We start from the raw sequence: 22,642 nt of genomic DNA on the forward strand, positions 1-22,642 counted from the left end.
TCACCGAGGAAACAAGAGTTGAGTTTGAGCAGTCGGCTTCATCCACATTGAGCTATTGATCAGCTGATGACCTTTGCCTGGCTCAGGGGTGTCTCTCAAGCTGGTTTTGCTTGCTGTTGCTTTTCTATTATTTGTGTTTGTGTTTTTATGTTTTTTTTTGTTTTTTTTTAATATCGATTCAGCCAAGATCTGTGTCTCGAGTCAGGCCTTAATGAACTTGAGTCGAATTTCTAATATTTTAGATTTGAACTCCTGACAGAAGCTAAAATAAGTAAAGCTGTGCTCCTGACAGAATTTCACTTAGCAAATCGCCCTGTATTAGTGCATTAGTTCACTATTGCCACCACAGAATGGAAAATTGATTTAGGCTTGTTGCCCTAAAGCAGGAAATCAGAGGGTTAGATGACAGCCAGAAGCTCTCAGCCATAGCCAAGCAATTACAGCATTGCACTGAAAATGACTTGATGTCATTTTTGTTTGTAATCTCACCGACTGGCTGTTTGAACTCCATTTCGCCGTGAACTCTATTTTTCTCACTTGTACCGACACACACAACACACACCTTTGCATCGTGTTTCTTCTGGTGTGAACCCGATGAAAAAAAGTTATTTTGAGAGCTGTGCTTTGACTTGTTTGAGCTAATCCCTAGAGTTAAATGGATCAGCGAAAGAGAGCAGAATAAAACCTCTCTGCATCTGGGCAGGGCTCATCCTGTCATTTGAGTTATTGGATTAAATGCATTGTGTTGGCCTCATGCTGAAATCCAGTCTGATCGTGGCATGTTATGCAAGGTCGTCGAGGAGGAGCGTGAAGAAATCCCGAGCAGGGCCTTGAATTAGAGCAGAGCCGTCTGAATCACATCACCAGTCCGTTTTGTTTTTTCTTCTCTCCGGCTGCTTGCTGAATTTGAGATGTGTTCTAACAGGAGAGTAGAGACAGCAGCTAGCTGACTGATAATTATACGTTTCTTTCACAAAGCCTATCGAACAGCGGAGGGGGTGAACTAACCTTAAATATTGTAATACTTGGATGTCATAACTCCACATCACAATATTTTGACAGCGAGGAAGAATTGACTTCAGCAAACATGCATTGTGTTGTTTTGATTTCAAACGATGCATCACACTGTCAATTCCACTGCAGTCCAGACACACAGGCGTGACTCATGCACCAGATTTTCTTTAATGCACATCCTATTTCGGTTCTGTTTGTGAAAGGCTTTAAGCTAAATGCTGCACAATGAATCAAATATTCATGCCAGGTTTCTGCTACTTGCCAAATTGTTAAGAATAGGTGAAGTTGGCTAATGTATTTAGTGTTTCTGACCAATTACATGGTTATATATATATTTTCCTTTCTGAACGTTTATTTCCTTTTATGTTTCTTTCTTTTTATCCCATTCCTTTTATCACTCCTTCCTTTTTACATAAAATCTTTCTTTTCTCCTTGAATCTCTCTTCTTTCTCCTTCCATTCCCATCGTTATTGTTTTAAACATGTGAAGAATAGAGGCCGGTTATGAACAAGGTCAAGATATTTTCTGTTGATAAAAAAAAAAATAATGCTGTCCAGTCAAAAATATTTTGTGCAACATTTGTTCAGCTTTTCAAGCAATAATTGCGATCAGCATTTTGACCATTATGCTACAGGCCTCAGTGTAAGTTGCCTGTTTGCATGTAGTGATGTAGGTTTCTTGTTTTGCAGTCTGATTCCTATTACTGTATGGCTGTTCCTGTGCCCACACAAAAGGAGGCCTATATAGGTGAGTAACAACTGTACTATAATTGATGAAGCAATCCAGTGAGCTTGTGAGATGAAAAAGAACCCTGATTATTTTATTAGATTGTTTTCAATCGTTTAAGGAGTGTGAATATATATATATTGCCATTTTTTCTTTTTTTTAATCCCTTAATATCTATGTTAATCCTAACACCATGAACACATATTGCTTGGAATAAATAAGTTGTTTCTGGTTGCGAATGGTAACGCCTGTCTCATTATATCAGCTGATATGTTCTCCAGTGAAGATCTTTGCACAGCCCAGTGAGGCCAAAGAGCTCCCATAGAGTTCAGCTGACTCTACAAGTGGCTGCTGTTTCCTTCTGCTCCATAAGCTTACAGTCTGTGTTTGCTCAGTCCCTGCAGAATAAGATTACCCCATTCAGCCGCATTCCTCCTGCACCATCACTAGCAGGGCTATAAAGAGAGCGAGTCTCCAGTCCTGTTAAATCTTATTGGACAGGCTCTCACAGAGAAGTGAAGGGAATCACATCACGCACTTCACAGCTGTAGCCAGAGCAAACAAACCTTGTTTTTCGCTTCAGTGCTGGTTACAGCTTCAGTTCTGCTCTCCAGTCACAGTGCTCTGTGTTAGTTTAAAATAACTGGCTTTGATGGCTTTTTTTATACAGATATTCAGATTTTTATTTATCATCAAAGCGATATGTTTTCTATGTGATATATAGCATATGAAATCACTTCATTATTACAAATTTAGGATATAAATATTCCATGTGCTGTGTTTACAATATGGTCCATAAGTCTATACTGTTAACAATGAGATTGAAGTCCAAGATATTCGATTTAACTTGCTGTAATTGGCATATCTATATAGTGAAATGTCTAATAGTCTCAGTCCTTTTTATATTTCTGTTTCAGGAGATAGTACATATACATACAGTATGATCTAAAGTCAAATCGACATGTTTTAGTAGTTAATCGTTTGCAATTAATGACTGCCTGAAATTTGCCAGGGCTATAACGCAGACATTTTCAATTTGCTGACTGGACCCAAATACAAACCCTTAACCCTCTGACACGTTTTAAGGCACCTGACCCGATCTGATGCTTATGTATGTAGACTTTAGACATCATCCTGTTGCTGTCAGTCTAATCATCAGTATAGACAAGTGAGTCAGGTCTACTGGCAGCCATACGTGTCCATGCCTTTATATTTCCCAGGTGAGGTGCTGTGCATTGGACCCTGAGAGATGTATTTTATTCTCCACATATTCGTTTTCTTGTCTCTCTGGAACTGGTTACTTTGCAACTCATCCATCAAGGCTAAGGTCATGCCTGAGTTTTTCTTTTTATTGTAGGCTTGGCAGTATCAAAAGCAAGTGATCCTGAGCACTTTTTCTGCATAATTTCCGTTCACTTATGCACTACTGTTGCCTTTGTGGGCTGTCAAGTTCCTACCAGTTCCAAACTACTGCCACAATGTACTGTAAGAAACACAGAATTGTTTAAAATGTCTTTGTAGCATGAATCATCAAGACATGGCACAACGTACTTTATAATGTACAGTATATATACTGGTCAGTGCTTTTTTGTGTATTCGTCTTGTCGTGCTTGTCTTTTGTCTCACACTGTTGCACTTTATGTGTCTAGGATTTAAATCCATAGCTCTGTGTTGTTTTATGTAGCTTTATGTTGTTTTATGTATTATTAGCACCACGGTCCTGGAGAAATGTTGTCTCATTTCATGTACTGTGTCAGCTATATATGGTTGAAATGACAATAAAAGCTTCTTGACTTGGCTTGACATGGCATGCCAATATCAGAGAGAAAGAGCTCATGGTGTACCGCACAGAGCCCCGACTTTAACACCTTTAGGATGAACTGGATTGTTGATTAATGTACCAGGACTCCTCACTTGACATAGCTGAATGACCACAAATACCTATAGCCACACCTCCAAAATCAAACGGAAAGCCTTCCCCGAGGTTATTATAGCAGCAAAATAAATCTGGAATGGGATAATCAAAGCATGTATTTACTCTTGCTATCACTGCTGTTTAATCCCTTATCCTTTCCAACCAAACATACAAAAAGCTGAACAGGTTGCTCAGGCAAATCGAAAACACTATAAACAAAATGTCCTATATGCAGATACACTAATGCAAACAATGTCTGTCACATGGGCTATAACGACTCTCTTTAACCTCCAAATTCACACCAGACCTGGGACGTGTCAAGAGTTTGTTTGTTTATTTATTCATTTATTACTCTACTGTATTATTTTTGTCAAGTCAGGAAGCTTAGTTTGATTTTACTACCTAAATCCGTCAGCTACTTGTAGAAACCAACATTTATCTGCTTCCGAATCCTTGCAGATTTGCTAGACGCTTCATCTGTCAGCACATTTCAAGTCTCTGCATAACAGCACCTGTGAAATGAAAATGTAAATTTAGAGCATTTTTACCTCGTGATGCATAATATATGGCAGAGTTTATGTAAATCGATTAATTTCGTACCTACATCGTGATTTAATGAGCATGACAGTAACATCGGGAACAGAACCTGTCAGCTCACATTAGTATGAGTGAAAGGACTGTTTATAGTTTTCTCATAGAGGAACAATAATAAAAAAAACTTTAATTGGCTTTTGATGTCCAAAATGTTCGTGCACCCGATATCGAGTGGTCGAGCAGTCGTATAAATGACCTCAGGCATATGTTGTGCACTGGTATTGTACTATGATATGAAACAATCTCTTTTAACCATCAGCACTGTGGCCACGTTCACACTGCAAGTCTTAATGCTCAATTCGGATATTTTGCTCAGATCTGATTTTTTTTGTTTGGCTGTTCACATTAACTTTTTAAAATTTTAAAACTTTCGAAGTGACCCGCATGCGCAAACGAACAATAACAATGACGTCACACGCAGCACGCCGTTGCGCTAAAAAGTTGGCGAGGTTATGGAGGAAGTATCATCTGGTGCAAGCAAACATATCATGTAATGCTATAATGTGATGTATTCAATGCAAACATTATGAGCTGGTTCATGTAACCACTTAACACACACACGTTACCAGTCACGTTTGTGTCACATTTTCGCCAGCGCAAAAAAAAAGTATGTAGATTGACATAAAAGTCGCATCAAATCCGCCTTGGCTGTTCACACTGCGGCCACATTGGAAAAAATCAGATTTGGGTCTGATTCAGGACCACATATGGAAGTGGCCCAGATCTGATTTGAAAAAATCAGATCTGGGCCAGATTTGAGTGTTCACACTACTCCTCAAAAAGTCTGACCTGGTCACTTGACCCCAAAAGGCCACTTTTACCTGCAGTGTGAACTGGGCCTAAAACCAGTCCAGTCCAGTAAAACCAGTCCAGCCTTTGTTCACGTCGGTGAATCAGTGAGCAAGAAATCCCTCCCTAAGTTCCGTTCATTAGAATTAAACAAATGTGAACGTAAAGCCCAATGAGACAGTTTTCTAATTAACATCATAAAGATTGTCATACAAGTAACACAAATAAATGACAGCTGTAATAAATACATCTAATCTAGCTGAGCTATATATATATATCTCTTGAATGCAAGCTGCTTTTTTGCTCAATATGTGAGGTACTAAACTCATTTATTTTGTTTAGGGCTTCATCCATCATGCAGTGGTTTTGGATGATTTGTCATTTCTGATGTTTAAATACACATATTTATTTGACAAGTCATAGATGAAGTAGTATCGACCATGTATGAGCTCTCAGGTAGTTTATGTGACACGTGTGGTTGCACTTGGGCTTGTGTTTGTGACTTCTCTTTTCCTTTCAGGTCATTGTTACATGAAGCAGACCTCATTTATCACTATCAGTTGTGTGTGTGTGTGTGTGTGTGTGTGTGTGTGTGTGTGTGTAGCAGCATTTAGTAATGGTTTCTATTCCTCCCAGAAGTGCTTCATCAGCCTGCCTGCTTTTTCTCTCCGTCATGTCAGCTATCCCCAGCTCTTATAATGGAATCAAACATTGGTATGAGCTGACTAAAGAAGATGAAGCTGTTATATACGGACAAATCACAGCAAAATGCGATATTATGCAGTGTTTGGGCCAGACATTTTGCTTAGGTGTGAATAAACTTTCAGTAACTCTGAGACATATACATATGTTTCTGCTTTGAAAGCAAAACCTTGCCTCGCTCCCTTCACAGGGAAATCAACACCACTGAACCGGGAGAAAGCACTAAGTAGGTTTTTGGGGGCATATAGTGATTAACTTAAGCAAATTGCTTTTACAAGAGATTTATTTTGAGTTTCTCTCTGAGTGCATTTTACTTATGCTCAGTTCAGCTTGAATAATTTAGCCCCTGTGTACTTGTCTTGAATGTAAAAGGTGGAAAAAATCGACTATACCAATCCTGAATCTCCTCTATTATACACTAATGTATTACATAGCTTTTACATAAATATAGAGTATATGCAGTCTCGGGGGGCAAAACATTCAGACCAGGCTGGTCATTCTCCTGTCTTTATTTGGATGGTTTTAGTTTCAACACCATTCTGTGTAAACTGTAGAAAATTGTGTGTGAAAATACCACATCACCATCACCATCCATGCCTCAATCAGAATCACAGAGATTTCTTCATACTGATCCTTGATGTGAATTTTACCTGAAGCTCTTGATCTGTATCTGCATGTATTTTTTTTGCGGCCACATGATCGACTGATTGGACAACTTCATGACCGTGCAGGTTTGCATGTGTTGCATGTGTACTGAGCGCTGCTAATCCACAAAGTTCATTATTTTTTAATTAAACGCAGTGTATAATCTCTAAAAAAAAAACATTTGAACTGTGAAAGACTAGAAAGCATAAGCTGCTCTGTCATGAAGATTTCCCTGCATGTGCCTTTTGGATGCCTTTCATAAATGTTACTGTGTCTCCTAACAAAAAAAAGGTCAGCAATTCTTGGTTTTACTTTTTGCACTATTTTCCAATCTGTTCATTGTTACAGCTTCAGCATATTGCAGGTGCTTCTTTTTAATTTTCTGAACGATAAACAACTAGCTAGTTGAGTAAATAATCAGCATCTGGTCATGGGGTTTTTTCCTGCCATACATATTAGATAGATTCTGTGTTTTGCACCTGTCTACCTATATTGTGGTTCTTTTGTAGTCCATATTGTGCTGCTGTTTTGGAAAATGATCAAAGCCATAAGTGGCTCTTGTGTAGAAGCTCTGTTGTCGTGTTCTGGTTATTATCATTCTAATCAAAATGGAGGTGTTTTCTGTTGTATTAGTCTGCATGCAGGGTAGATTACAGAACTGTAGATGCGATCCTGTGATGCAGAAAGGAAATCAGCTGCTCTTCATCCTCATAAGACTTCTTCAGTGCTGCTCAGTGAGGCGTCTAATGGCAGCATTGATATTAGCCAATGGTGGTGGGCAGACATATGGATAGTTGTCATCTGCTTATTGTGTGTGTGTGTGTGAGACGTCTGTGGGTGGGTTTTTGCCTGGGGTGTGTGTTGTAGAACTGTTTGACAAGTGATGACTTTATTCTGTCTTCTTGCTGTCCAGGCAGGGACTGAGAATTTAGTCCTGAGCTCTGATTAATGACAAAGCATTGTACTACTTCATTACAGGCTGCTCTCAGTGAGGATCGAGTGTTAATGGTTGTGTGTGTGTATGTGTGTGTATGTGTGTGTGTATGTGTGTGTGTGTTAGGGAGAGAGAGGGACTGTGAGTAAAAATTATTACCTATTGTGCACACAGCTCCCCTTCCAGTCAGTGAGGATTTGACCTCAGTCAAGCCTCAAATATCTTCTGTAATATGTCAGTGTAATCTTCTTTTATATTGATTCTATTGATGTGGATCCTGACACGCATTCTGAAGGAGAAATTAATTTGTCAAATATTAATAGAATTACATCGGGGAGAAATTATGCCTGCGCTGTGTTTTGCCATGAGTACCCCTGTCCATTTTCTCCCCAATTTGATCATTAGTACTCCCCTATCACACAACAGACAACAAACAGATAAAAGCTATGGCACGCTTCCTCCGAGACTCTTGAAGCCAATTACAGCATCTTTTAAAACCGAGGCTGCTGTGTCACAACTCAGAGGAAAGCACGGTCAGCTCTCTCCTGCATACGTGAGCTCACACACGCCTACGGATGTTTAGTGTCTCTCTGATTGACAAGGGAGAGAAATGACGTCATCTCCCTCAGACGATCCAAATATATTCATATCCACATTTCATATCCTGTATAGCATATCAGCCTTCTCCGGTGCTGCTCAGAGCTGCTTCTGTAACATCTCCCTGTTTTGTAAAGCATTTTAAAGTTCATTTCTATTTTGTTTTTTCTTTTGTAGATACAAGTGCACTGTGTGTATAACCCCACAGGCTGAACTGTACTTGCTCTGTTTTGTAACAATACAGTCAGCTGGTTTAGCAATGGCCGTCAATCAGAAGAGCTCATGCATTATTTATAACTCCATTAAGCTTGCCCAAAGAGAACGTCTGGTACGGGGTGTCACTCAAAATCAGTGAATTGATTTACCACCCTGGCGACGCTCTTGCGGAGGCCACGTTGCTGAGTTTGCAGCAGCACAATGGTTAGGGTTGAGTTTCCAAACAGAAAGCAGAGTCAACTCGGAATAGTTCAGTGAGAGCAGGACCCAAACACCGAGTTCATCTTTTGCGGTTGTTTTGAAATGTTTCTCTGCTTTGTTTCTAGCAATTCTCAAATTGAAATATCACTATTCATGTTGCGTTTCATCAAAATGCCTTCAAAATAACAGTTTTTTATTTTTATCCTGTTGCCCAGTGGATAATAGTATCGGAAAAATCTGTTATTATTCCCTGTAGTGTGTTATTATGAATAATGTCCATTCTATAGTCATATCCTGACCGACAATTGTGTGTTGATTAGAAGGACGTTGTCCTCAAAGACCACATGTAGGTGGGATTTCCTCTTTGAATGCTTGAAATGCTCCTGAATGAAGTGGGATCTGATGGATCTGACAGATTTGGAAAACAGTGGAAATGTGTGCAAAATTTCCTGAACTATAATTGTACTAAGCGGTACTGTGGTGCAATGGGGAGCTTTGCTGCCTCACAGCTCAAGTGCTTTGTGATTACGTGGGTTTCCTCTTTATTCTCTGGTTTCCTCCAGCTTTCCCAAAACCCTCAAAAAATAATTGCAACTCTCATGAATGGAAAAAATGTAATTCGAATAACTACTTTAAAGCTTTTGACAGACGCTCTTATCCAGAGCAACTTCTATTTCAGCCTCAAGCTGTTTATAGTCTCTTTTTCATCTCTTGTATCCAAGCCACTAATCTTTCCTGCTGATTTTAGCCTAATATCGACCCTGGATATCAGTGTCATCTGGATTTTGTTTATCTCAGGGTTTATTTTTCCTTCTTCTTTTAATGTGACACTGTGTTTAAACCACCACTGCACCGAGTGTATTGTGTATATTGATGGGATATTTTTGCCCATATTGCCAGCTTTATATTGTTATCCTTTTCCTAAAGAATTGAATACTGTGTGGGATTTTTCTGCCTGTTCAACTGAACGCTAACACACAGCCGGTTCTCTCCTTAGTGAACTTTGTGCCTCATGCTTCCATGGACACGGCCCACCACATGCTCTTATACGGCTGCAGGACCCCCTACTCCACCAAAGGCTACTGGTAAGTGCTGCATTTTTCCACTTTAGACTGTGATCAATGTCCTTGTTACTGATCAATTTACTAAAGTATTTGCATGAATTTATTCAGTGCAAAATAAAGGAGTAGTTTTCCAAATAAACAGATTAGCCATTCTGTCATTACTGAAGCTGATAAACAGCCTTGTTGACCGTAATTTATAAACTTATGAAAACAAATGAATTGAACGGATCATTACAAGCTGCCGGAGACCCCTAATTGATTTTATTTAGCCTTATGCACTAAGTCTTAGTGATACACCATTAGGAAACTCAAACAGCTCATTCTGCTGTGAATGCTCCTTATAACAGAAACAGCAAACGATGCTTCGTCCTCCTGAGAGAGGAAGAGGAAAAGCGAGCGCGAGAGGGAGTGGGGAAGACGCTAATAAACCTGCCTGTTACCAGGGAAACCACATCCAGCTTGACAACAGGGGTTGTTAGAGCTGCCCTGTGGGCTTGTGGGTTAGATGAAGGGGTGGGGGGGAATTTCTCATAACCGACTCACAGCTCTGCCTCTCCATCTTTTTTTTTTTTTTCGTCTTTTCTCTCGAGTCTGCGTGATGATCAACACAAAACGAACATCATGGTTGTGTCCAGACAATTTCACGGCAGAACATTTAGACAGATTATTCCACGCCTCTGTAAAGAAAACACAGCCTTGTTTCCAACACGCTAACCACAGCTCAGTTCCTCTGCCCCAGTTATTTTTGTCGTCCATGAAATGCAGAGGAGGAAAACACACTTTTGTAAACTGTAAGATTATATGTGTACTTTTCAATATAAGTGTTTGGTTTTGGCGTACGAATAGATAATGTGGCAGACGTTTTTTTTCTCAATCTGTCCCTCCGCTTGTTAGCAGAACCCGCTTTTCATCAAAAATGTATCTCCCTTCATTCCACTCCATATTCCTCCAGACAGCATCAAACATTCAGTGTGAAATGCCCGTGGGGCTCCAAAAATCAAGAATGCTGCAGAGGATCATTGAGGGGAAAGAGGCATAAAAAATAGGCCAGGTCATGTGACTTTATCACACCCATATGCAGCAAAGCCAGTGAGCTGGGAAAGATGTCAAAATACTGTGTTATAGGCATCAGCCAGGTTCGGCCATGTAGAGGAATAGGACATGAATCAAACAAACCAAAAATAAATCAGTTTTGTGGAAATGTTGAAACATGTGAAAGAAACATTTTCAGTTGTGTACTGTATGAAGAATAAATAAGCTACATATTCTAAAAGGATAAATGTGACCTTTTAAATGTTTTGTAAATAATGCAGTGAAAAATATATCATTTTTCATGGTATTTGATGTTTTTTAGACTACATGAGTTTTCAGTAATACAGATAACATTTACCTGTAAAAGTGCCAGTACCCACAAATGCACAGCTATTTTACTGACAGTTGTCCTAAAAGGGCAATGTAATAGATATGATTTGATGGCTGATGTTTACTTATTCATTCATTCATTCATTCATTCATTCATCAGTAATTGCTGTGGTGCTGATTTTAACATCTGATCTTTTATTTAAAAGAAATCTATCTCTCTTCTTTTTTTTTTTTTATGACCAAACGGTGATTTCCGCAGCAAAATTTACATTTAGATACGTCTATCTAGGTATAGTGTCATAACATGTGATTTAAGTCCTGTACCTCATTTATTTTTAAATCTTTCCATCACTCTTTGATGGTTTTCTTCACATAAAATGTACAACCTGTCATTCTCTGAGGAGAGGATTTAACACAATTGTAAAAAAAAAAAAAAAGAAAAAGAAAGAAAAAGGGATGTAAATCCATGTGTGAACATTCTAGTGATGGTGGTGTGTAAACACACGTGTGTGTGCTGTTTGATATTCTGTTTAGCACAGCAGGAAATATTCCTAACTCTTCCTGTAATCTCCTTAAACCTGAAATGTTTCTTTTCCTGTTAGAGAGTAGTTAAGTCAAGAATAGACTGTTTTACTGCACATCAGGCAGTCAAGCAAATCTTTTCACTTTTCACATTTCCTGTGGCTTATAAATCTCTTAAGTTCAGTAGATTTCTTTTTTTTTTTTGGATCATGGTCATAATCGCCGATTATTTAATTATGTTTTAAATGTTATTGACTTTTTTGCTTTCACATTACAACTGTTCCAGACTAAGTTCATTCATAATTGTTATCCATGCATAGCACTCAGATTTGAATGTAAATAAAGATACTGCCGATACGTGTGGATTCTCTCAGGCTCGGGATGCAGAGATATCTGGTTTTATCAGGAAATTAGCAGAAATAAGTTTCATGGTATGAGTGACCAGAATCCCAAAGGAAAGTTTCCATAACTTTGTGGAGCTCATACTATGAAGGTCGGAGTCTGTTCTGAGAGCAAAGTGAAGCCCTACCAAGTATTAGTCAGCTGTTCCTATTAAAGCGGTCAGCATGTTTTAGTTTCTTTTCTTATCCTCTTACAAACTCTTAATTGTTTTGTCAACAGCTGTGAATGCATGATATATAGTAATGATAATATGACAGCTTTTCAAAATCAGTGTCCGCTGAACCTCGCTCTTTGTTTGTACTTTTTGGAAAATGGCTCGGGCATTAAAATGTTAAGGCCTTGACTGGACAGTTCTAAGCCCAATCTGATCAGCAAATTTTATTGTTTTTTTTTTTTTGCTTGTAACGCTCATACAAGCATCTTTAATATTCGTGCACAAAGTACTGCTACTTTAAAAGGTTGAATAAATCTGAGGTGTGAAGTTCTGTCATGATGATGTGTAGTGGCAGGACATTCTCCGTGGCAAATAAATACAAATTTATGTATTACCTCCAACCCACGTTCTTCTAATTTTTCATGTTTCTGACTGTTGAAATCCCAAGAGATTGTTTAATAGTAATGGTATAGTGATAACTGGGTATTATGTCTCTCACAATTCTCTCCATGTTGTAAAACATGTTTGTCTTTGTGATTATTTATAAAGCCTTTGGGGCTCAGAGCAGCGGTGATAGATGGGTGAATAATGAAACAGTGGCAGGTGGCTGTATTGAGCGATGTGTGTGTGTGTGTGTGTGTGTGTGTGTGTGTGTGTGTGTGTGTGTGTGTGTGTGTGTGTGTGTGTGTGTGTGCGCAGGGATTGTGGGACAGAACAAGGCACCTGTGAAGACGAGGCCAAGATTATGTACGCCTGGGCCAGAAATGCTCCACCCACCAAGCTCCCTAAAGGTGAGCTCTGTCTTTAGACCATGGTCTATGTCTGTTTTTTAAGTATCTCTTTCCATTTGTCAGTTCTTCTTGTTCTCTCTGTGCCTCTTTGAAACTCTTATCAGACTGTCTCTCTTATTATCAATGACCCCAGCACAGACAGCTAACTTCTGTGATCATTAATAATCACAGCATTTACTCTGGACCCTTGTAATTGCTCTCCAGTGAGACTTCTTATCAACATATCTGTACAGAAAAGAAAGCCAGAGTAAGTGAAGAAAGATACAGAAAGGACATAATTGGTTCCTCCACCATTTATTTCTCCCTCTCTAGCTTTCTCCGCCTGTTTACTTCACATACTTATCTGTTCTCATCGTGCCGCCCTCTTTTTCTCAGTTTTTTTTGTTCTCCCCCACACAGACGTCGGCTTTAGAGTCGGAGGAGATACCAGGATTACCTACTTTGTGCTGCAGATCCACTACGGTGATGTCCATAACTTTAGAGGTACGTTTTCACTGATGATCCCAACAGCAGGCTGGAACTCAGTGGCCCAGCTGACACGCTGTTGCTGAGGAGATCTGACAGAAAGCTGGCTCAGTGTTGCTCTTTCACAGCCAAGTAATAATCAGAAAGCATACTGAGAAATTAGATGAATCTCATTTCTCTTCTGGTGCTTTAATAATCCTTAATTGAATTGATCTAAATGGTTTGTATGGTATTTTTTTCCCCTCTAATTACAGTTAAAATGCTTTACGAGAACCCAAAAGTTGCTGAATACTTATTAAAATACTGAAAAATACTACCATGTTTAAAATTTAGCTCCCAAACCATGGTTTTAGTCAGATTCCAGGTTCAGACCTGTAGTGGGTACAGAGATGGGGCAGTGCTGGCTCAAGTGGTTAAGGCTCTGTGTTGATGATCTGAGGCTTGGGGTTCAAGCCCCAGCAGTGCCAAGCTACCACTGTTGGGCCCGTAAGCAAGGCCCTTAACCCTCGATACTCCAGGGGCGCTGCCCCTGCACTCTGACCCCAACCTCCTCCGTCGGGACATGCGAAGCAAAGAATTCCTTATGCTGATATGTATATGTGGCAATAAAAAAGGCTTCCATGTATACTTTCTTTTACACCACCGTTACCCCACCTGTATGTGATGTGATGAGGAATGCTCTTATTGGGAAAATAATCACCAGTGCGGTGGTGTGTTATGTCTTCACTGTGCACTAAAATGCACATTGGTCATATAACACATCTGCACACATCTGTACTAAGTGACTTTAACTCTACTTTTGCACAATGTCACCTCTGATTGTGCACTTTCACTACATTTGGCATCATACCTCACACCTACCTCGTACTCACCACTCCATAGCTCTTGATGTTAAATGTTTACTGCTAATTTATGTTTATAGCTTACTGTTTACTGTTTAAATACTTAATTCACTACCTACGCACCTCCGTCCATAGTAGCAGCATTTTATTCTACGTTTCGTGTCTGTGGAAGAATGACAATAAAGCTTTAGTCGAGTTGAGTCGAAGAATTACTCTTAGCATCCTGAAGTCTTTCCTGTACGGATCGCTAAACAAATCACTTCTTGCATACATATTATTTGTCTCCTTACAGAAAACTTTGACATGTCAATGACTGTACATTTTATCATTGTTAAATAACAAAAAAATACCTCTGTTAAGTTTAATCTTGTGTTCAAGTCCCCGAGAATTAATAATTAACTTATTTTAAAAGGTTTTTCCCTAAAACAAAGCTACAACGATTACACCAAAGGCCATACATGAGCCCCTTCTACAGTGCTGCTAATGAGGTGTATTGTTAGAAATGTTCTGTTCTGATCGTGTCATATCATTACATTCTCTCTATCCCTTCGTTTTGTCCAGATCTTCTGTAAATCATTGGTGCACAGCAACTGACAGTTTCCAGTAAAACTTTTAAGGCAGCAGTAACTGCAAAATGCAATAATATTCCCTGTGATTAGAATACGCAGCTACGGAAATGAGATTCCAGCTTCATGAATAATCTGATTATCCCTTTACAGAAACCTTCTCCAGTGTGATGCCTAAGAGGCAGCTCTAGAAAAGCTTCTGACAATGTTGAACTATTTTTAACATTTCACTCATTTTTCTGGTTAATTTAAAAAAAAAAAAAAAAAGAAAAGAAAATGACCTGCCGGCTTCCTGGGGCAAAACTGCTGACACTTACTTTACATTAAGAGTATTTGCCCTGTATCATCGCATGCTGGTTTTTTTTTTTTTTTTTTTTTTTTTTTTTTTTTTTTAATCTTTGTAAAGGCAACTAACCAAATCCAACATATTTTATTCAACACTTTTATTTCAGCTCGATTCTGTTTACTAAAGATAAAAAGAATGAGCTACATTTTAGGAGAAACGGTTCGGTCTGACGATGGCGTCTTGTCATTGTTTTTCAGATCACCATAAAGATTGCTCAGGACTTACTCTAAGAATGACTTCCAAACCGTAAGCTTCTATACGTCAATCCCTTTTCTTAATGCTGTTATTGATTGTTTGCATGACTGCATTTGAAAAATTGTTCCCTTTCAGAATTCCCTCCAGGCTTGTAAACATTCATGTTGCATTTAATTGGAAGTAATAATGAGATTGGGAAAATGTCGGTGTTTGAATTATTTAAGCGGTTGTTTTTCTACAGAATGCCCGTGTATATTGACTGAAGTTGTATCAACCTAAGGCTGTTTTTATATATATATATATATATATATATATATATATATATATATATATATATATATATATATATATATATATATATATATATAAAGCATAAAATTATGGGCATCAATTATCAGGGTGTTGTGCCAATCATTTTTATTTTACTTTTTTTATCTCCTTGTGGAGATAAAAAAAGGACCAATTTAAATAGTCAGAAAAAACAGTTAAGGGTTTAAAGGTTTTTACGCTTAAAGTCAATGGATTGCTTTATTAACCGACACACTGCACGAGGTCCACTTACTATTTCAGTCCATCGTACATCTAGTGCACAGACTTCTATCTGCTCTAGAACTGCAGTTTTTAAATTAATAATGTTAAAAATTAAATTGATCATAAGTGGCCGAGCAGGTGCAGTTAGAGCAGAGTGACATTATTAATGAAACAGACTATTGATCTCACCGCTGCTGTGAATGTTGCCAGCGTGTAGCTGATAGATGTGACCGATGTTCAGTCGCTTCCTCTTCTGTCTCCTTTTCTTGCTATTATTTGTGTTACTTACACACACACACACACACACACACACACACACACACACACCGCTCCATCAGTTTTTCGAAACGCAGAACATAAATAGACCTGTTGTGTTTCCGCACACCTGTCACTCCAGACCCACATTCTTTAATAAATGGTTTTAAAAACCTGTGGGACGCTGGAAGGTTTAGCAGAGCCGAACAAATCCATGTGCAAAAAGCTCAGCGTAATCATGAAGTGCCTTGTGGGATTACAGTCTCACAAAATGAAGTACGCAAATCCTTGATAATACGATGGCTGAATGCTATTTTGGAAGAAATCAATTTCCTTTTTTAACGTTTCAGTGTTTAGACGATTGAATCCTAAGACTTAAAGGAAAATTTGATGTCATTTTGCATTTCCTGCCTAGGCAGCCCTTCATCGCAGGCATGTACCTGATGATGTCCGCTGACACCGTCATCCCTCCAGGAAAGACAGGTACATGACGGAGCTGCCTCCCAATCTGACACTGCTTATATGTTGTTTGAAACCATTTAAGAAGGGATCAAATCTTTTTATAAAACTGGGAATTCTCAGAGTCTTATAGCTCACTGCACATTGTTCTTTACAAAAGTCCATGCCTTCGTAAGAGCGTTTTTTCCCTCATATGTCAGTCATTTTTTCATTTGTTCATTTACAGTAACCAACGCTGACATCGCTTGCAATTATTTATCATACCCGATGTACCCGTTCGCCTTCAGAACCCACACACACCGCCTGGGTAAGTTTCTCTTTTACTTTTCTTCTCATTGTACCGTACGTTTTAAATAGAAACTATTTCATTTGCTCAGAAATAATTTCTTCTCTGTGCTTCAGGTAAAGTCGTTAGCGGTTACAGAGTTCGTAACGGACAGTGGACGCAGATCGGGCGTCAGTCTCCACAGTTACCACAGGTACTCCCAAATGTCTACAACCTCATCTCTATCCACCGGCTCTGTGCATTTATTATGACTAAAAAAGTTCCACTGCTTTGCCTGTACTCAGGGAAAAAAATAGAAAACCTGTTTACTCGTAGTACATTTAATATGTATCACGAGGCAGCTGTTGAGCAGCTGTTCTGGCCCATTAACATTTAAAATGAATGACTATATGGTGTTCATTTAAAACCTTTTCTGTTAAACTTCACACCAAAAATGTTTGAATCCAACTTTCAAGCAACGAACAATGCAGCAAAATGTCATACCATGTACTTTCCAGATTTGTTGTAGTTTCTATGTACAGACCAGCGCAACTGTGTAGGTAAAGCATAACAACAAATCACCATGGCAACAACAGCCACGCCCACAGGTATGCAGATCCTCTGAAAATTTCTGGAAAAGCAAATCGTACAGATACAGAGCTTAACTTTTAATGACCTTTTACTGTAGATTTAACAGCTGTTTGAACCTGATCTCAAGTTTGGAGTGTGTGGAGTTTCTTTGCATGTTCTCCCCAAGGACATGTGGGGTTTTTGACGTTTTCTTCTAAATAAATGCCAGTGGTTGGGTGCTACGTGGTTCTTCTTAGGCGTTGTTTAACTAGGAACCTTATATTAAAAGTGAATCAGGACCAATCTCAGAGCAACTCCGAGTAAGGAGAATACGATAGTTTTTATCTTCGAGAGGAGGCGGCGCTTAACCTAGTGAATATGTCACTAGGTGTGACATGTTCTTTTGGAGACACTGATTCTTTGTCCAATAAAAATTTTGGGGTGTTTTTAAATTCTGGTGTATTATAAATCTTTGCTTTGTCTCCATGTTAAGATAATTGAGCCTAAATCGTTCATAAATCGTTTATATGTAAATATAAACATTTCTGACACGGCGCAACAATGTCATAGCGTGATGGCATTTCACTATCACTATTAAATATTGTACACAACACATTTCTTCTCCCTCTTCACCTTTCGGCCATTTTCTCCTCTGCTAAAGAAAGTCTTAAGCCTCTTAAAAGCCCCCCTCTCTACTCCTAACACTTTTTGACCTTTTGAGCTCTTTCTTTTTAGATGTTTTGTAAATAACTTTAATCTTTATTTAAAGTAATTTTAAGGGGACACGACCACATTTCTAAGAATTTTCTTAGAATTTCTTATGAATATGGATCCTGCACTGTAACCCACTGACACGAGCCGCCCCAATATTAAGATATTTCCAGCCGGTGGCAGATGGATTGTTTGTCTGAGTTAAAGGCCAGGATTAAATGTCATGTGCAGGACATGCTGAGACATTACACTTCCTTCCATGGCTCTTCGTAGCTTAGCCACAGCAGGACGCAGCAGCTGAGCCGAGCCATAAACACGGTACAATATTAGATGGATTAGAAACACGAAGCGGCTCTTTTGTTCTGCCGGTACATTCTGCAGCAGAAGGTGGCATCCAACAGCTTCCTTTTTTTTCTTCTTCTACTTCTTAGAGTCTGCTTGCAGTCCAAGGTGATTTTTTTCTTATATGTACCTCTGAAATTATGCTGGATGAAGAGGCAAACGGTATGACTCATTTGCTCTGCAGTGCACTTTCTTGAAGTACTTTATTGTAAAAAAACACTTTTGGCCTTTTATTCCTAATCACTGTTGATATGGTTTACTAGAACATGCAGTGCTTTTTAGAAATGATATAAATCAGAGAAATTGAGTGGAACATGCTGGATATGGGATTATCCCTGACTGTGTTGCTACTAGTGATTTGAGGAAAACCCATCAGCTCTGAAACGACGCCATGACGGGTTTATTGACAGTTCTGCCTATTCCACTCCAGCTTATTTTAGAATCATGATAAATCAGACAAAATAGATTACGCATCGTCGGATAAAATCGTTCATCTCTGACTTCACGCTGCAGAGAGCGTTTAGTGTCAGATAAATCCAGTGAAGTCTTGATAGGCTTCATTATAATCTATCTTTTTGCAAGATCATATTTGAAAATCCACGTTTCGTTCCTGTTAAAGAAAGCTAAAAATAATGAGTTAAAATCCAGTTTTTCCTGCCCTTGAGCCACCAGGCCTTTTGACAGCCTTGCCACGATCCACTATTCAGACTTCACTTAATGACCACTTTCTCTGTGCTGCACATGGACCAGACCTAAAAATCTAAAATGTAATTTTAAATATTAAGTGGATTTAAAATGTTTCCACTTGCTGTCACGCATTTTGCAGACTTTCAGTCATAGCTAGAACCTGACTGGGGGAAAAAAAAACACAATAGAAAATGTAAATCCCTTGTATTTTAGGTTCACTCTTTGTGTTTGCACGGTGATTGTGTTAGGGCCTGTTAGGCAGCACTATTTCATGCACAGGTGGATGTCTCTCAGATGGAGAGCTGTTCTTGTTCCAGCAAGAGTGCTGCTGCAAACTCAACAGCTCTATCCATATTTAGACAGATTTGAACCTTTATTTACAGGGAACATTCTTCCTCAAAGCATATTTCATAGGTTTACACCGAAATCTTTAGGATGTCCTTAGTGATAACGGTGCTTTGCCTTTGGATGACGTCGCATTTCCGTTCTTCCTGTGTGAAGACACGGGGGTTTAATGCTTCACACAGTAGCAGACAGAAGCAGGAGCAAACTGCAACCTCAATGACTCCGAGCCTGTTAAAATAGATTTGACAGCAGTGTGGCCTAAATACTGAATCTGTCTGTGTTATTCTAGGAAATCTTAAACAACATTGGCTTCCTGAGGTGAAAAACAAGTAGAAGCTTGTGTTTACATCAAGAAATACTCCATACTCCCACTTGTATATTCAAAACTCTCTCTCTCTCTCTCTCTCTATATATATATATATATATATATATATATATATATATATATATATATATATATATATATATATATATATATATATATATAATGTGTGTGTGTGTGCGTATATATATATATATAGCATTTGTAGCAGTACTCAGCTCAGCGGTGCTTCCTTTCCCTTGCCCCTGACTTTTTCTGCTTTGACTGCACTGACTCCAACAATACGAAAATAATTTCATTCCCCAGGTTCTTAAATTAATCTTACCTCAACCATGAAATTGCCTTTACCTTCACAGAAGAGTTTCTTTTCTCGTTTACTTTAGAAAAGATGCACTATGCCTAAAAAAAAATCCAGACATTTCATATTTCTCTTTCCTGAAATTTTCTTAACACTGTGTTGTCTGCATGTCAATACTTGGCCAAACATTGTAAAGCGAGTAGACGGCTCTGCACCTCACTGGCATCTCTTGCTCAAGTATAAGCAGCAGCTGTGTGTTTGTTCCAGGCCTTTTATCCGGCCAGCAATGCCATTGACGTGCGATATGGAGACATCCTAGCTGCCCGCTGCGTTTTCACAGGAGAGGGAAAGACCTCTAAAACAAAAATCGGGTGAGTTTATGCCAGAGTGAGTCATTTTGTGTATTTCTCTCTCTTTTTTTAAGCTCTACAGTTATTTCATACAACAGCACTGTGTTTATGTGGATATCTTCATGTTTTTGACGCATTAATCCACAGCCCTCTTCCACCGCTTTTTTAATTTTTAAATTAATTCATTATTTTTTAAATTTTATTTCTTAGCTATTCATGTAAATGAGGATGTGAGTAGGTTTATAGGTTTGTGTGTGTGTGTGTGTTTGTGTGTGTGGCAGAACTGTGTTTCCCTCTCCTTCATACTGTGCTTTTGGACTCTTGTCTTAAGATTCACATCAGCCAAGTGTGTGACAGGTGGTCATTAGTGCTGCTCGTTGCCCAACCCAGTGTGGCTCCCTGTCACAGCCCTTACTTGGTTACTGTGTGTGTGTCTATTCTGTGTGTGTGTGTGCACTGTGTGTGCACTGTGTGTGTGTGTGCACTGTGTGTGTGTGTGTGCACTGTGTGTGTGTGTGTGCACTGTGTGTGTGTGTGTGTGTATGCACTGTGTGTGTGTGTGTGTGTGTGTGCACTGTGTGTGTGTGTGCACTGTGAGTGTTTGCAGAATCGTCGAGCACAAAAGAAAGTTGTCTCCAGGGTAACATTCATTTTTCATGATTCTCTTTTGTGACTGGTTATACATGTGTGTGTGTGTGTGTGTGTGTGGGGTGTGTTTGTGTGTAACGTGGGTCTGCCTCGCCATTCTTGTTGCCATGGCGATTTGGGATGTGCACAATGTTGACGTCAGAGTGCCATATAACGCACCCCATGGGAAACAACCTAGAGTTCCAGTCTCACACACACACACACACACACACACACACACACACACACACACACACACACACACACACACACACACACACAATCACACATCGTCTTCTCTTTGCAAGGTTCATTTAAAATGCCAGTCAACAGAGTGAGAAGTGACCATGTCAGAAAAATGATTCAGAGTTATTTGATGTTGCTTGAGCTCAGCTTAGATTTTCAGATATATCACATCATGCCTGCTACATACACCTCATATTAATCCAAACTGATATTTTGACCTTTATTATATCCTTTGCTGTTGGGTTTGTGGCATCGTCGTGTTGCGTTTGATCATTAGAAGGTCACATGACTAAAAGATGTACAGTTCAGTATACCTAGACTAGGAATTCAAGAACTTATCTAAATCTCTGTGAACTTTAATTCATGACTGTATTTTATTGTTCTCTACTTACAATTTGCTTCTGGTTAGGTTCGACATTAGACATAACAGGTTTATTTATAGTGTCTTTAGAATAAAATGAAGAAAAAGAGCATGACCGCTTTCCTTTTTACTCTGTTAAATACTGGTTAATCTTTCCACTTGTGCTAAAACATTCCAACCCTTGTCTGAATATGGCTCGATTTCATGCAGAGATATGTCTGATGGATATTTCTTCTCCTCAGTGGCACTTCCAATGATGAGATGTGTAACTTCTACATCATGTACTACATGGACAGCAAGCATGCTGTGCCTTACATGGACTGCGTGGATCATGGCAGCAGCAGTCTGTTCAGAAACATTCCTGCCGAAGCCAACATCCCCATCGCAGTCAGCCCGGACCAGATGATGTCTATGAGGCACGGCTCAGAGCATAAAGGTACGCACAGACTCTCCTCTGTGTCATACACACTTTTACTTCTTTCCTTTCTGAATTTAGTAGTAGTTGATTCCCAAACACTCTCTAAAGTTCCCTTATGGAAGGACAGCTTGCAAGTTTTTGGACAGTACGATGACCACTTAGACTCTCCACCAGGGACTTTCTGTCATGGTGTAATAATTGTCTTGTACAATGAAAGTGACCCACGGAATCGTTGACACCCTTTCTGAAAACGGTTGTTGTAAATGAAAATCGCACACAATAATTCAGAATGAACACTGAATACTAGATACTATTTTCCCGTTGATCTTTGTTCTTTAATGAAAATCATTCATGATTTTAATGCTTAAATAAAATTTATCTTAATAAGTCTCTCAAAGATCCATGTGCCAAAATGATCAAGAAAAATATATGTATATCAAATAATATCTGAAATATAAAATCAGTCCCTATACTTGGTCATAAATAGAGCTTCTAACAAGACGATCCAGTTTAATTCAAATGGTTAAAGAAACACAAAATCTTGCCACGATCACGATCGGGAGGTTTCCGGAATTGAATCCTACGGAAAATACGTGGTTTGAGTGAATTGAACACATGCACAAACCTGAGAATTGTACAGGAGCCTCAAATGTTCTACATAAAGGTTTGGACAAAGGTGGACAAAACTTTGTTCGATATTTTGCTGTTGTTCTTTACAGGGCATGCCTCACAAATTTATGGATTCATTTCTGCTCCTTTTTATTCGAGGAAGGCAATAATTCTGAAGGGGATTGTTTGTGTACGAAGAGTTTT

The 22,642-nt window shown here is 38.9% G+C and overlaps 1 protein-coding gene across 5 annotated transcripts in view; it reads left to right on the forward strand.

Annotated features, from left to right (window-relative positions):
• pam (peptidylglycine alpha-amidating monooxygenase) overlaps positions 1-22,642 on the forward strand; it is a 66,472-nt gene that overhangs the window by 13,260 nt on the left and 30,570 nt on the right. For all 5 annotated transcript variants that reach the window (XM_047804608.1, XM_047804606.1, XM_047804609.1 and 2 more), the window contains exons 4-13: positions 1,704-1,761; positions 9,331-9,418; positions 12,537-12,628; positions 13,028-13,111; positions 15,045-15,093; positions 16,244-16,311; positions 16,514-16,594; positions 16,690-16,766; positions 20,095-20,198; positions 21,654-21,847. In XM_047804608.1, coding sequence (XP_047660564.1) covers positions 1,704-1,761; positions 9,331-9,418; positions 12,537-12,628; positions 13,028-13,111; positions 15,045-15,093; positions 16,244-16,311; positions 16,514-16,594; positions 16,690-16,766; positions 20,095-20,198; positions 21,654-21,847 — 895 coding nt within the window. The remainder of the gene's footprint in view (positions 1-1,703; positions 1,762-9,330; positions 9,419-12,536; positions 12,629-13,027; positions 13,112-15,044; positions 15,094-16,243; positions 16,312-16,513; positions 16,595-16,689; positions 16,767-20,094; positions 20,199-21,653; positions 21,848-22,642) is intronic.

This window comes from Tachysurus fulvidraco, chromosome 20, assembly GCF_022655615.1.
Source record: "Tachysurus fulvidraco isolate hzauxx_2018 chromosome 20, HZAU_PFXX_2.0, whole genome shotgun sequence".
Lineage (NCBI taxonomy): Eukaryota > Metazoa > Chordata > Actinopteri > Siluriformes > Bagridae > Tachysurus > Tachysurus fulvidraco.